Source organism: Saccostrea cucullata, unplaced genomic scaffold (genome assembly GCF_032062105.1).
Source record: "Saccostrea cucullata isolate Sc308-1 unplaced genomic scaffold, CSIRO_AGI_Scuc_v1 ctg395, whole genome shotgun sequence".
Lineage (NCBI taxonomy): Eukaryota > Metazoa > Mollusca > Bivalvia > Ostreida > Ostreidae > Saccostrea > Saccostrea cuccullata.
The window spans coordinates 46,040-62,234 of record NW_026929552.1 but is presented as its reverse complement, the minus strand read 5'-3'; the positions used below and the strand labels follow the sequence as shown (position 1 = coordinate 62,234).

General features: G+C 34.1%; 1 protein-coding gene across 1 annotated transcript; it reads left to right on the top strand.

Annotated features, from left to right (window-relative positions):
* Nucleotides 1-5,061: 5,061 nt before the first annotated feature.
* Nucleotides 5,062-13,212, top strand: LOC134281182 (A disintegrin and metalloproteinase with thrombospondin motifs 9-like). The gene is made up of 6 exons (XM_062763650.1): nucleotides 5,062-5,169; nucleotides 5,905-6,156; nucleotides 10,954-11,231; nucleotides 11,888-12,082; nucleotides 12,324-12,471; nucleotides 12,755-13,212. The coding sequence occupies exons 1-6, from the start codon at nucleotides 5,097-5,099 to the stop codon at nucleotides 12,811-12,813; spliced, it is 1,005 nt and encodes a 334-aa protein (XP_062619634.1). The 5' UTR covers nucleotides 5,062-5,096; the 3' UTR covers nucleotides 12,814-13,212.
* Nucleotides 13,213-16,195: the final 2,983 nt, after the last annotated feature.

The window sequence follows — 16,195 nt, the reverse complement described above, 5'->3', positions numbered from 1 at the left end:
GATATGGAGATAACAAAACAGCATTCAATATCAAAGTCCATAAAACAAAATAAAAATAGGAGCAGAGTAAACACAGAACTTCTAAACATCAGAGGTGGGATCAGGTGCCATGGAGGAGTGAGCATCCCCTGCCGACCGGTAACACCTGCCGTGAGTTCTTTGTCATTATCGGGAAATAACAGAAAAATCTGTCGTCAATTTAGTGTACCGGGGTATAAATCATGAACTAACATTTAGTATGAAAAACGCCAGTCAGCGTTTGACTCAATGATAAATTGTATTTGCTGACAAGGTCATTTTATCGACCATAGAATTTACAAAATGATGACTTTAAACGAGACTGCTGAAATTCTTGTTTCATCAACTTGTTTGTCATTTATTTGCTGTTCATTTTAGAAGGTACGTGTGACTTGATAGAGTACTTTAGTATACATGATGTCAATCTGATCAAACGATCTGATTGTAATGAGATTGGTATACATGTGCACTTACCTGTCAAAAGCTAACGGAAATAAGGGCTGTAGATTAAACAAAATTCTAATCTTGAGCATATTTCGAATTAAAACTATATGAAGAATGGCCATTTTTGTTTTACAAATTACTTTCTAAATACGCCTGTTTTCAATACGACAAATATATTTTCAGTATCATATAATTGATAAAATCTCAAATGAAACGTTGACATATTTAACAAATTGTATTTTTTCTTTTTTAAACCAAAAATGGATATGCCCAAAATAACAAATTACATTGTATTGTATAATCTTTTGATGTTGGACAAATATGGAAAGCCGTAGCTAGGGTACTCCCACATTACTTAGTATTATTATATTTTCCTGTATACATAATTCTATTTCATTTTATACACTGTCAGTACAGATGTTCTTAGCATCTTAATCTGTTAATGGGACGCTGCCATAGTTACCTGTGAATTTATTTTGGAGATTCATGCTTTGTAAAATTCATAATTAATGATGACAAATATATTTGAGTATACATGTACACAGTGAATTATAGTCATTTCAGTATTCAGTTACTGTAACGCGATCATTCTTGTAACACAGGCTCTTGTTTCGGTAATAAATTTTTAAAAGTGTTATTTATTATACTATGGTTTAAAATTTTTTTACCGAAACAAGTGCCTGCTGTGTCTTGAGACTAGTCATGCGCTGCAGTGTCACGCCCTTCGAGTTCGCTTTTGAGTTGCCAAGAGAATTTGACAATGACTTTATATTTACCGAACAATAGCCGAGCTTTTACAAAAAACTGCCGTTTAATAATATATTGCAGGAATTCACAATTTGACACGAACTGTATTGAAATGCTTAATGTCAGAAGATACAAACAAAAAACTGGATGCCTGGTTGGTATTTTGGTTGTAAATAATGCAAAAATAAATTTCTAAAGTTTTCTATGATGTTCAGAATTCTTCCTTTCTGTTGTCACACTTATGTATGATATGAATATGAAAGCTCTATCTCTCCTCAATCAAAAGTTACAAAGAAAGAGGAAATTTTTGAAAAGTAGGTTAGATTTCAAGGTCAAGGTCACAGGTTAAAATAATCCTTGTATATTTAGAAAGGCCTTGTCAAAAGTAATATACCTGTGTAATATGAAAGCCTCATCTTATCTATTTCAAAAGTTATGGCCAATTTAAATTAAAAATTTAAAATTAATTTTTTTTAAAGTAGATAAAACTTCAAGGTCAGAGTCATGAAGTCAAGAGTCATAGTATACATGTATTTGGAAAGGTCTTATCACAGATAATGTACATATGGAATATGAAAGTATCTCTTCTCATTCAAAAGTTATGATCAAGGTTAAAGTTTTTGTGACAGACGGATACTGTTTTTACAATAATGCATCAGAGGATTGGATACCCATGGCTGCTGTTTATAATAGTGCGTCAGAAGGTTGGATGCTTCTGGTTGCTGTTTATAATAATGCGTTAGAGAGTTCAATGCTTCTGGCTGCTGTTTATAATAATGCCTCAGAAGGTTGGATGCCCTTGGCTGCTGTTAATAATAGTGCGTTAGAGAGTTCAATGCTGTTTATAATGGTGCATCAGAAGGTTGGATGTTTCTGGTTGCTGTTAATAATAGTGCGTTAGAGAGTTCAATGCTTCTGGTTGCTGTTTATAATGGTGCATCAGAAGGTTGGATGCTTCTGGTTGCTGTTTATAATGGTGCATCAGAAGGTTGGATGCTTCTGGTTGCTGTTTATAATGGTGCATCAGAAGAATGGATGCTTCTGGTTGCTGTTTATAATAATGCCTCAGAAGGTTGAATGCTTCTGGTTGTTGTTTATAATAATGCGTCAGAAGGTTGGATGCTTCTAGCTGTTGTTTATAATAACGCATCAGAAGGTTGGCTGCAGAAAAGGTATTCAAGGATTTTTTTGGGGGTGGGGGTGACAATCCCTTTCAAGGTGTGAAGTACAGCAATAATACTACCATATAGTAATCAAATATAATTTGTTACACTTAAAGCACAAATATCTGTTAGGGATAATCATTTAATTAATCTGGTTGTAAATAGTCACAAATTAAAATTATATTCCCCAAAAATTTATATAAAACTATATTGCATAGGGTTACCTTGAAATAATTGTAAAACGAAATCAAATGCCCATGAAACTTTTTAGATGACTAATTTTTAAAAGTGTTATTACATGTTTTATACTATGGGTTAAAAATTTATTTTAAAAGTGTTATTATTATACTATAGGTTAAAAATTCATCACCGAAACAAGTGCCTGTGTCTTGAGACTAGTCATGCGCTGCAGTGTCACGCCCTTCAAGTTCGCATTTGAGTTGCAATGAGAATTCGACAATGACTTGATATTTACCGAACAATAGCCGAGCTTTTACAAAAACTCCCCCCCCCCATTTCTTGAAAATAAGCCCAGAAGTTGTACAGCAAAGTAACGATAAAAAAAGTAAATTTACGTACTCCGCGTATTATTTGGTGAAAATTGTTCAAGTGAACAGGAAAGTAAGAACCAAATAAAAGATGTGTTTTTAAATCTCCTCGCAACGGTGTTAAGGGGTACCGACCCTCTGATAAGACAGATAACTTTCAAAATACAAAATATGAATACTACTAACGGTTTTCTTAATAAGAGTTTTCTAATTGAGACCTCTGAGTAGTCAATTCGATGAAATCTAACATATGATGGAAACATTACTTTCTATTTCTTTTGCTGATTTCTTTGTAATTGTTTTATTATGTTTAACATAAAAAAAAACATTTAACCTAGGTCTCTACTTTCAGATTTTTCCGTCAAACTGTTAATTTTTTAATTTGAATATCTTGAATAAGTCATAATCTAACAAAACACCCATCAAAGACACAATATTATCTTTGCAGGTTAATTTTCATACAACATGTCTCAGAGTACATACCTCTAAAAATTCAACAGCCAAAATTGAATATTATAAGCAATGTGATATCATATCATATTTAGCTATGTACCAAATCACATCAAGTTTATGTTAAAACTTAGATAAATTTAGCAAAACAGCCTTATGAACATGTATACCCCCATTTTTGGAATATCAATTTTTTCAATCATTCCTTACAAAAAATTTTAAAAATTAAATTTAAAAAGAGGATATATCTGGTCAACCTTTATAAAGTATGTGTTATTTGTTCAAAATTCACATACTTTCGTGGGGTCAAATTTTCGTGGTTTGAGTAAAAAACCCTTGGTTCATTTGGATTTGAATTCGTGGATGAAGAATTTTTGAGAAGGTATGTACAGGGTGTTTCACATTATATGTCACACATCTTAATGGGATTAATCTGAATATCGAGCGTGACACCAAAAATAATAAAACACTATATGTAAGCGTATTGATCTAAAATTATGATATTGCAAAGTATTGGGGAAATTATGATATATCTTGAAGTAACTGATGATATAATCAGTGACCTTATAATTTCAGCTATTCTCAAAATGGAGCACATCTTGCAGCAAAAACTTATTGTGAACTTTTATTATAAGAACGATATCCAGTATATTGTACATTGTGATGGTGAGAAACATCCGGACCAGATATTGCTGTCTAGAACATATATCTGTATTCATATAATAAGAATAATTAGAAAGTTTGAACTAAATTACAATGTAAAGATGAAAGACAGCTAAATCCCCCCCCCCCCAAAAAAAAAATCAAGAAGCGATGAGAACAATATTTAAGAGAAATCAATTATGGAGAAAACCTCATGAAAGTTAGACCTGAGTTTAAGAAATGGATTGTAACAATGCCGTTCAGTATATCAAGTGTATTTAGAAATCTTAAATTTGAGTTAAGTGCACATCTGCATACAGGATTTCAGCAGTTAAAGTCAATTGACGTTCAGATCCGCATAAAGTTTGCAAGATTTACTGAAAGGAAGAGTGAAAGAAGTGGACACCAGTTAGCACATACCGGGGTAGTTTTGAAACGACACATTTTATATTTAAATGCAACTTTAAATAAAAAAAAGATGTGCATTTTGGGGGTTCTAAAAAGGCAGATATAAAACAAAAAAGTTTCAAGTAACCTGTGAAACTTAAAAAAACAATGGTCAGAAATTTCTAAGCATTAGTCTCTTAAGTTTTTTAGGATGTAATGTTGAGAAAACACGTGGAGAATGACATTTTAGGATTTGTTGCCATAGTAACTGAAATGGAGAATGTTGGGTACTTCTGACTCAAAAATATAATTTTGAATATATGCTGATTTAAATGACATATGAAATGTATAGGTAGCTTTTGTTGTCATTTATCTATCTGTATTTAGATGTGTGACATATATTGTGAAACACCCTGTACGTAACGTTTTACATTTCGTGGTGAAATTTGTGGGTGCCCTCATACCTAAAAAACAAAAAATTAAATCTCCGCGAAAATTTGTGATTCCACAGTTTATTCTTTGCAGTGCGTTGATGTAAATTTAAAGGAATTCACGATCGAACATATGAGCAGAATTGACGATAGATCGATTTTCATCGGATGTTTAAAGAAATGATAATCGACCATAGTTTGACTTTATATAACTACCTGTACGCCTGTTCATTTTAATGGGTTTAGTCGTTGTTTGAAAATAAGTTATGAAAAGCGTGCAACTGTTGTGGATTATATCAGTAATTATTTTGGATTTTACAGTTAGATATATCCTAACAGGTAAGCTGCAACTAATATTAAATATTTAAAAAATAAACGAAAACATTTTTAAAAAACATAAACAAGTGTCCTATTTACTCCGGGAATGGAACTTGATTTTGAGATATTTTCCTAATGATATATGGAATATAATTTTAACTTATTTTCAATATTTTATATTGAACATGATTTTAAGATATTTACAGCATAATATAAATTGAAAATAGTTTTTAAATATTTTCAGTGTAATATATATTGAAAATAATTTTTAGATATTTTCGATATAATAAATGGAATATGATTTTAAGGTATCTTCAGCATAATATGTATAGAACGTAATTTTAAGATATTTTCAGTATAATATATTGAACATGAATTTAAGATATTTTCAGTACTAGCATAATATATGGAACATACGGTAATTCTAAGATATTTTTAGTATAGGGCCATTAAAAAAACTTGTTTGCCCTCTTTTGAACGACTGATGAAAACGGCCTAACTCGAAACTTTATTTAAAATTAGGTTTTTATTCATTACAAATAGTTTTTTTTACCCCATTAAAATGATATCTTTTTTTTTTTTTATTTATTTATTTATTTTTTTTTATAAATTATATATACATTTTTACATTAGCAATTGTTTTCGAATGAAAAATTTATCGTCTCAACCTACTTACATGTACCTTTTCTTAAAAATTATTATCCTGTGTCGATAAAATATACTACTTACCATGAGGGTTTTTGAAATTTTGAGTAGATACCCGATGTATGAATCTCCGAAAGACGACTGTCGAGTTCACATTGACGGAGACGATCACTGTAATCTGGAATGCCTCCTTTAGTCTTTGTTCCCAGTCCTGTTTCGGAAATGATGTTTGCATTGGGATCATATATTCGAACACTCTTGAGAAATGCCGGCTACAGAGGCTATCGTCCTCAGGAGTGGGAACACAAATTGACGCAGATGCCGTATTCTTTGAAATTTTTGAAAAAAGAATACGAAAATTCAGTGAGTATATCATAACAATAGTGATATCTTATAAAATAATTTTATAATTTCTTAGAGAAAAAATTCCATAATTGAGCATGGAATTTACACATTGGTTTTTATTGTGTGATATAAATACATGCATTGTGGCAACGCACTTCGGAAAAAAATTAAAAGTGCGTTAAAATTGGGACAAACTCAACTTACTTTGAAAAAAATTTCAAAGTGTGTTAAAGAACTATGAACGCCAACTCTCGATTCCCGCCTACATTTTGCACCCATTTGAATCAATATTGATAGAATTTGGCCATAAAATCTTTGTGTAAAATACAAAGAACAGTTCAATAGCTATTGATTTCTTCTATTAATTTCTATATGAAACTTTGAAACTTTGATATTATACTGAAACTTTTTGGAAACATTTTTATTCACTTTATGGCCTCTCATGAGGCAAAAAAGTACAAACAAGAAATACATGTAAAGCAACAATAAAAGTTAACAATGGAACAAAGAATTGACATACATACAATATTAAGTAAAAGGTAATGGAAGGAATTTATTAATGAAATGAATGGAGACATTAAAACTTTATAAAATTTTGTCAATAGAGGTATTCAAAGGAATTTTAAGAGTAAAACAAGCAAATTCGAAGAATTGTGACCCCCCGCTTTCGGTGTCTTTGTGGATGAGATGTCATTATTTATGGCATATTTGTCAAATATGAACACCCTATCAAATGTCATTCAGATGTTACTAGTATATCAAAAGTTAAATTTTTGGAAAATTAGGTCAGTCGTGAAAGTCAAGGTCAAGGGATAAGAAATCACAGCATGCTCGGAAATATCAAGTCAAAGATAATGCAAAATTCAAATACGAAAGCCCCATCTCTTCTCAATCAGAAGTTAAAAGAAAAATTAACATTTTTGAAAAGTAGGTCAAACTTCAAATTGAAGGTCACGAGATCAAAAATTATAATGTAGTTAGAAAGGTCTTGTCACATAAATACATATGTTTAATATGAAAGCCCTATCGTTTCTCATTCAAAAGTTATGGCCATTTAAAAGTAATGTTTAAATCTTTTAAAAGTAGGTCAAGCTTCAAGGTTAAGGTCATGAGGTCAAAAATCATAGTGTATTTAGAAAGGTTTCACAGGAAATACACATGTATAAAATCAAAGTCATATCTCTTCTCATTCAAAAGATATGCACAAGGTTAAAGTTTTTGTGACGGACGGACAGACTGACAGACGAATGAGATTTAATGTCCCCTCGCTATTGCGAAAGCGGTAGACAATAAAGGCATTACAATTTAACAAATATTTTGCCAAGCCAATTAGGATAAATTTATCATCACTGTTAAACAAGATGGCAAAACTATTTAAAAGATTCCTCACTTTGTATACAGGTATGTCACTGTCTTATTCAATCATTGAACCAAGTAAGGAATAACTCTAACTTTTTGGTTTTATGATGGATCAATCGATTGGCTTGACTGGTAATTCGCATAAATAAACGTCGAAGACGTTTACGGTTTAGGCATAAAATTATCACGCAAGCCATTCGATTGACCATCGTCATGAAACTAAAAAAATCTGACAGTTACTCCTTATATTTGTAAGACTCCAAGGTCCGATGGTGACGCCAAAGTCCGATGGTCTCGCCAAACCCCGATGGTCTGCGCCAAACCCCGATGGCTCATTGTTTTTACGGGCGCCAAAGTCCGATGGTCACGCCAAAGTCCGATGGCTCGTTTCCTATGAGACGCGCGACGCTAAAGTGCGATGGTCTGACACGCCAAAGTCCGATGGTGCGGATGAACAATCAACGTTTATGACGTCACAATAATCCGACGTCAATCCTTGACGCCGTTGTCCTGCATTCAAAAGCAATCATTTCTGAATTCGTCCTCTAATAAAATTTTTATTATTGATTTTGCTTTTTGCTTGCACATTCCGGAGATATTAGGGTCTGTCCTCGCACACCACTCGATTGATTAGGGTTAGTCCTTGCATTGCACAACCCGAGTGAATTAGGGTTAGTCCTCGCACACAAGTCGAGTGATTAGGGTTAGTCTTGCCCTAACTCAAGATATTTAAGATATTGCTAATACACACTTTTCGAGTGTTAGTCTCGCACCTGCCTGAGAGATAAGGGTTAGTTTTCGCATTTATCTATACTTATTCTAAAGACCTTTGCATGTCGCGGCATTGAGGTTTGGGCGCAGTGCTACTATGACGTCATAAACGTTAATTATTTTCCGAACCGTCGGATTTTGGCGTGTCAGACCATCGGGATTTGGCGCAGACAATCGGACTTTGGCGTGACCATCGGACTTTGGAGTCCCATCGCACTTTAGAGTCCTACATATTTACATTCTTGATTCAGCAAATTCACGTGCTACAAGCCAGGCCCACTTTTGTCTCTATTTCTATCTATCTATCTCTCGATACTACTCGCCCTCAAGTTTTGAGTACTCTGAGTAGGGTGCGCAGCTAATTAAAAGATGTAAAAAAAAAGTATAGAAAAGTAAATTTCAAAGTGGTGAAAAGGGAACAGTATTAAATTTTTAGTGAAGATAAAAAGTTAAGAAAAACAGTATTCACAATTAAAAGATGTAAAAACACTATAATATGATTAAGGTCTGGGGTGATTCAGTTTGCTCACTTCCAGTTTGAAATGTTCAACATCTGGAAGCGAGACAACACTGCCCGGCAGTCTGTTCCACTGAACTATAGTAAGAGGGAAAAAGGAATATTTATACACATTTTTTGTAGTTTGTATTTGACGAAAGGTGAGGGAATGAGATGATCGGGTAGTCCTACTTGGGGGGATGAATTGAACTGAGGGGATGGCTACTAGTCCATGCACGATCTTGTACATAAGTACAAGCCTTGCATCTGCCCTCCTTTGTTGCAAGCTTCGCCAACATAGGGCTTGTAGCATATCTGTGACACTTGATGTTCTTCTAAAATCCGACATCACCCACCTTGCAGCTCTGCGCTGAACAGCCTCAACTTGGTTAATAAGTGTAACCAAGTGAGGGTCCCAAACGCTGGCAGCATACTCAAGCTGTGGACGTACCACTGCTTTGTATGCTGCTGACCGGAGCTGCTGGTTCCTGGTCGGTATATTTCTGCGTAGGAAGCCGAGGGGGCTGTTGGCTTTGTTTGTGACCCGACTTATGTGCTGGCTCCAGTTCAAGTTATTCGATATATCGACACCCAGATACCGGGCTGATGATGTAGTCCCTAATACCTGACCATGAAGTATATAGTTATTACAAATGGGGTATCTGGATGTCGTTACATGGATAACCTGGCACTTACTTGGATTAAATTCCATGTCCCACAAGGTCTCCCAGTTCTCTAGTTGCCTAAGGTCCTCTTGGAGCATTGACTGACATCCCTGTCCATCCATAGTAATATAGATGACAGTATCATCTACAAAAAGTCTAACCTGGGACTTCACATGCTCCGGCAAGTCGTTTATGTAAGCGAGGAAAAGGATGGGACCAAGGACAGAGCCCTGAGGGACCCCAGATGTAACGGGGATGGATGTCCTGCCCCTCACGTGATTTTTTTAAAACAAGCCTATCGATAAACCTAAACCAGTTAAAGTATGTTGACTAGTTCTAATTTTATTTCTGACAAAGACTGGGAATGTAAATATTTGCAATTAAAACAATTCATTTAAAGATTGTAATAAAATCTAAATGACGTCTCATCAACCAATTTTCTTGGAAAAAATTATCATAACATCTCGGGGTTTTTTTTCATATTAACACACAATTTTTCATCTGAATAACTAAAACATCTATTCAGTTTTGTAGATCAAATTCTGATTCTGATACAAGGACGAAATCTTCAGCCAAAAAAATATGATTAATTGACATAGTATCTAGTATGAAGTACCTACATTCTAAAAATAATTCACAAAATCATCAGAAAAGATATTGAAGAGTTTTGGACTTAAATTATCACCTTGTTTGATCCGTCTATTGGCTTTGAATATTTCACTCATATATTTGTTCTTTTTACAAAAATAGTATGTATTTAAGGAAGCACTGTCTAGTTAGTAGAATACGCCAGGGCATCATCGATAGTTGGAAACGTGGGGTAATTTGCATATATAAAGGGTGAAGCCCGTTATGCATAAAATATCACACGTTTCCAACTATCGTTGATGTTTTATTCAATTTATTAGATTATTAATTTTATGCAAAGTCAGGTTACATAACTGGATTAGACATCAGGCCTATATAAGTCCTCTCTAACGACTATCGTTGATGTCCCTAGCATACTCTATTAACTATTTAGTGATTCCTTATACTAGTATTTCACTTTTTTGTGAAATAAATTGTTAATTTAGATTTCAAAAATGTAGACTAAGATTTAAATCACACGAGCCCCCCCCCCCCCCCCTGTCAATTTCAATAGTCCCAACCCACTGACGTCAAACACAAAGACATCCGCATGAGATTTGCATGCATATTAAACCTCCTTAGCGGCAGACACAAAGGCAGACGCACGAGATTTACATACATATTTTAAGCCTTCTCAGCTCGTGATCTAACCGCTTGGAGAAATTTACATTCCGGTAGAATGATCATGGGATCAAATCAACTTTCAAAGAGTTATCACCAATACCATTTTTATTCAATTTGTATAAAATTGCAGATTTCCAAACAGTTTCAAATGCTTTTGAAAAATCTACAAAGCACACATACATGTAGAAATTCTTTTCTTTGCATAAAAATATCTGTTTCCAAGTGGTTAAGTACATATATTGTCAGTAAATGATTAATATTTGTCGTACACAGATCCTGCCAGTTGTTTTGAGATTAAGAAATGCTCCCCTTCCTCTAACGACGGCGAGTATTGGTTATTCCCAGAAAGGTTTGACAGGCAGACACCCTTAAAGATTTACTGTCATAATATGACGTCACCGGACACTGCGACTGAGTATGTCACACTGCCCAAAGAGAACTACTTTATAAGGCATGATAGTACTCACTGGAGAGAGGCGGATCAAATGTGTAGCAGGAATTCCAATCCTTTGATGAGGACGGTCTTTTCTAAGATAAAAATAGATATTAAGGTAAAGGGTTTTACTTATATTGTGTTAAATGTGACGGGGATACACGTAAAATTGTCTTTACTGTGATTATATTTTTTTTATTATTTTCAAAATCATTCCCATATTTATAATCATACTGGGTTTTTAATGATGATTAATATTCGTGATCCCACAAAAAAGGCAAATAGATTGAATCTAGAATAGCTAATCATTTATGTAAAAAAAACGAAACAAATTTATATTTAAAATTAATGAATTCAATCAAATTAATTAGACTAGAAATATTCATTGACATGCTGGTCGCCCATTTATGGACCTTGACCCCCCATCCCAAAATAAAATTTCATATGGTAAAAAGACTTCTTCCTGATAAAAGAGCCTGACATTTTTTCTTAGCAACTAAAGTCAATTTTAAATTTAAACATTTATAATATCTATACGATTGGAAATGTTTTATTTTCCCTGATTCTCTCATTCCATTTGGCTGCGATTTCTTTTTAAAGAAATTTTATAGCACAATTCATTAAGACAGTTTAAAGTGTAACTTACTTCTCCATAAAATAGCTTCCTCTTTTGAATCTTGATATCAAAGACCAAAGATATTATGATATGATAATTAATATTTGACACAGCTTTTTGATGATGTATATACCAGTGAATTTAAAATTTCCATGCAGTCATTGAGCATTAAGCAGGACGACTTCACATTTGCTAATACCACTGGTGTCAGTGCGGTAGAGAACGTGCCGTTTGGGACGACTTACGATTGCACCGCTACCAAGACCTGGTATTATGCAAACAATCAACCATGCCAGCTTTTTGCAAGATTTCAGATAGATCTGCAAGGAACTGGGGTAGCTATTTCAAAATCGGTAATTCTCTCTTTTTTTCCTATCAAATGGGTGGACAATTTATTTTTCAATTATTTATGAATATCAATAGTTTGTGTAACCAATCCTTCAGTCAGAGTGACCTTAACAAAATGCTGATATCTCTCTCTAATGGAATTTGACATTGCTAACAAGTTAGCTGAAAAATAATTATAAGCATATAATTTTTTTGTTATATGCTCTGATCTTTCATTTTAAAATATGACATATTTTTCTTCAAAAGACTACATGGGGAATTCTTGCAAATGACGAAGAAGTGCTGGAATTAAGTCGGTCTCCAGATTCTACTAGAGTGACTTGCCATTTGATTGGTTGGTGTGCTGAATGTTTTCCGAAAACTAACATAACTGTAGAACCAATGCATGGATCAGGTGAGACGTTTTCATTGATATAAAAATAACGTAATGAATTATGAAATGTAAAAATGGTATTTGAAAATAAAACTAGGGTAATTTTGGTTGGAAGGTTTATTATCACTTTTACCTTTTCATACTTGCGAACGAGGATACTTTTTATGTTTTAACAGAGATACTTGTAACTTGTAATCGCTCAGTTTTAGATTTGCTCAATGACTTCAAGGGCTTAATAAATATAGAATGAGGGGAGGGGGTGAAAAATGCATGCAATTAAATATACATATTTTTTTCTTTTCAGTTGTTTATTATCATACTGCTAAGAGAATTACCTGCGATGAAATAGAGGGTATTCCGTGAAAACTGGATAGTCCTGAACTCATAGATTATGTACTACATGTACTTATTTAATGATTGGATAAAAAAATCGTTCATACTCGTTTTTATAGTCTTTGAACTGTCATAACAAAAGGTTTAATGTCTACAAAATATTGTGCAAAAATACTTCGTCTTGAAACTTATGGAAACGATCATTCTGATGCTGTACGAGGGTCGTTCAATAAATAATGCGAAAGGTAATCTAAAAATTAAAAAAAAATGTATTACGTATTCTTATTTTTTTTCTCACTAAATGATACCCCCGACTCCTAATTGATTATAATAGCGAATTCCATGTTTTGCTCTGGTAGACCTGAAATTTTTATTAAATTTCACCAGTGGTATATGAGCAGTTGTGGATAAAAGATGGGTACTCCAAAAGCGTAACAGACGGACGGACGGGCATCCCGATCACTATATACCCTCCCACTTTAAAAGCGGAGGGTATAAAAAACAAATTTTCTGGTAGAAATATTATTTCATTCATTATATCCCCTGCTAAAAAAGTGGAAGGGTATACTTATAGTGATCGAGATGTCCGTTTGTGTACCTCCATTAAGCTTTGGGGCAACACTGAATGAATTTTAATGAAACTTTCACAGAATCTTGGTTACATAGTGTCATTGTGCACCTTCTATTTTACTTTTTGATCGGACACAAATTTTGGGTTTCCTACAGCAAAATATGGACATTGCCATTTTGTCTATAATATTTTAGGATAGCCATACCTTATTTGCAACTCCTCCTTTACCATTATATATAATGGTACTTTCACAGATTCATTTTACGTAAAACCATTGTGATCACCTATTTTATTTTTTGATCAGACACTTATTCTTTATCTCCCAGAACAGAAAACATGGACTTTGCCATTATAATGGTAGCAAGGTGTGGGGACCATTTAGTGGGTTTAAGTGGGTTTCAGATAGTCGGTTTAAGAGCTCTACAGAGCTCATGTTTCTTGTTTTGCAATGTATAAAGTGCCGACCTTAAATAAAATTAACTTACTTACTAGTGAGCTCAGTGCTCAAAGTACCTCTAGTTTTCTTTGTTAGAATTCTAATAAAAGTGTTGTGTTGAAATGTTTTGTGACTTAGCCATACCTGTATCCTTCAGTAAAATCTGGCAATTTTAGACTTAATGTTGCTCGCAGGATCCATTTTTGTTGGTTTCCCTACAGGTTTTAATCGACCAGTTTACTTTTGAATTCAAATGGGAAAATTATATAATACAAATAAGAATTATGCAATACAAATGAAAAATTATAGAATGCAAATAAAAATCATATCATACAAACGGAAAAGATCGAATATTGCAACGTTTGACATGCCATATTTTACTATACTAGTATGTTGAAATTATTATTCAACGACCCTCTTTCCTATTCGCCCTGTGGGGATCCGGGTTAGAATAGTTCCTCAGTATCACCTTGCTTGTCGTAAAAGGCGACTGAATGGGGCGGTCCTTCGGATGAGACCGTATAAACCGAGGCCCCGTGTCACAGCAGGTGTGGCACGATAAAGATCCCTCCCTGCTCAAAGGCCTTAAGTGCCGAGCATAGGCCTAAATTTGCAGCCCTTCACCGGCAATGGTGACGTCTCCATATCAGTGAAATATTCTGGAGAGGGAACAACTATTCTAGTAAAATACAATTTAACTATTACCTTTTAGTGAAATCAAAGTTCTTTTAGTACAAATAATCTAACAGAAAAAAATACGAGATACAAGCTTTTGAGCAAAAAGCGTGACGTAATGCTTTCCAAAGACAACCTTTGGTTTCAGTTTTGTGTCGATCGGTTAATTTGATAAGACTCCAAACGAAGGCCGCATTTGTACTAATACATGTACTACCGTTTAATTATACATCTTGTAATTCAATATCTGACACTATATTTGCCTTACATACTTTTGCATAATGAATGATAGCTTTTGTTCAAGAGACATTATATCGACGACGTATGTCAATTAACAATGGTGATTTCCACGATATAGCCTGGTGAGCTTGAGATAAAAGATACCACATAGTCTGAAACATCTGTTTCATACATGAATACTTTATTTGAAAAAGACGTTAATGGTAAATCTTACAAGTTCTATGATAAACGTGATGACTTTAACTTTTTAATCGTCAACTTCCCTTACTTATGCAGCGATATTATACCTTCATCACCTGCATGCGGAATTTATGTATCTCAGTTGATTCGATACGCAAGAGCATGCTCTGTATGAACAATTTTTATTTAAACGAGGTAAATTATTGACAAACAAGTTGATGAAACAAGAGTCCATTGTTTATACATTGAATTGACGATGGATTTTCCGTTGTTTCCGGATCGTGACAAGTAGCACGCACAGACGTGACCGATCGGCAGGAGATGCTCACTCCTCCATGGCACCTGATCCCACTTCTAATGTTTTGGGGGTCCGTATTTGCCCTGCTCCAATTTTTTTTATTGTTTTATGAATTTTTGATCTGGGACGTTGTTCGTTATCTTCATTTTATTATGTTTCATCCATATATAATATTTTTTTTATGAATTCAGACTGTATAATTTTAAATAAAACAATACTTGTTTGTGAAACACTGATGCCCCGCGTGGCAGCTTCGAACGAAGGCTGAAGTTTCTCAAATGAAAGTCAAACTTCAAGGTCAGGAGATCAAAATGTTGCTATCGAAACAAAGAACTTACACAAGTGTCAATGAATTTGCTAGTATGTATGTAAAATATAAAAGCCCGAGTACTAACTTTTTAAAGTTAAGACGAAGATTAAAATTTTGTTTAAGTCTACAAGGTAGAGTAGGCAAGTACCATCGCTTTTGAAAGTGGGGGAGGGGATATTCAACCGAACCGGGAAAAAACCTGACAAGCAAAAAATATATTAAAAAGGGAAAATTGCTAAAACTTGAAAATCCTATTTCGGGGGAGAGGGTGTGTGTGTTAGGGGGGGGGGGTTCCAACTGCCTTCAGTTCCAAATGTTTTACTCATACTTTTGAATTCAAATGGGAAAATTATATAATACAAATAAGAATTATGCAATACAAATGAAAAATTATAGAATGCAAATAAAAATCATATCATACAAACGGAAAAGATCGAATATTGCAACGTTTGACATGCCATATTCTACTATACTAGTATGTTGAAATTATTATTCAACGACCCTCTTTCCTATTCGCCCTGTGGGGATCCGGGTTAGAATAGGTACTCAGTACCTCCTTGCTTGTCGTAAAAGGCGAATAAATGGGGCGGTCCTTCGGATGAGACCGTATAAACCGAGGCCCCGTGTCACAGCAGGTGTGGCACGATAAAGATCCCTCCCTGCTCAAATGTTTTACTCATACTATCTTACCCTTATTTGACT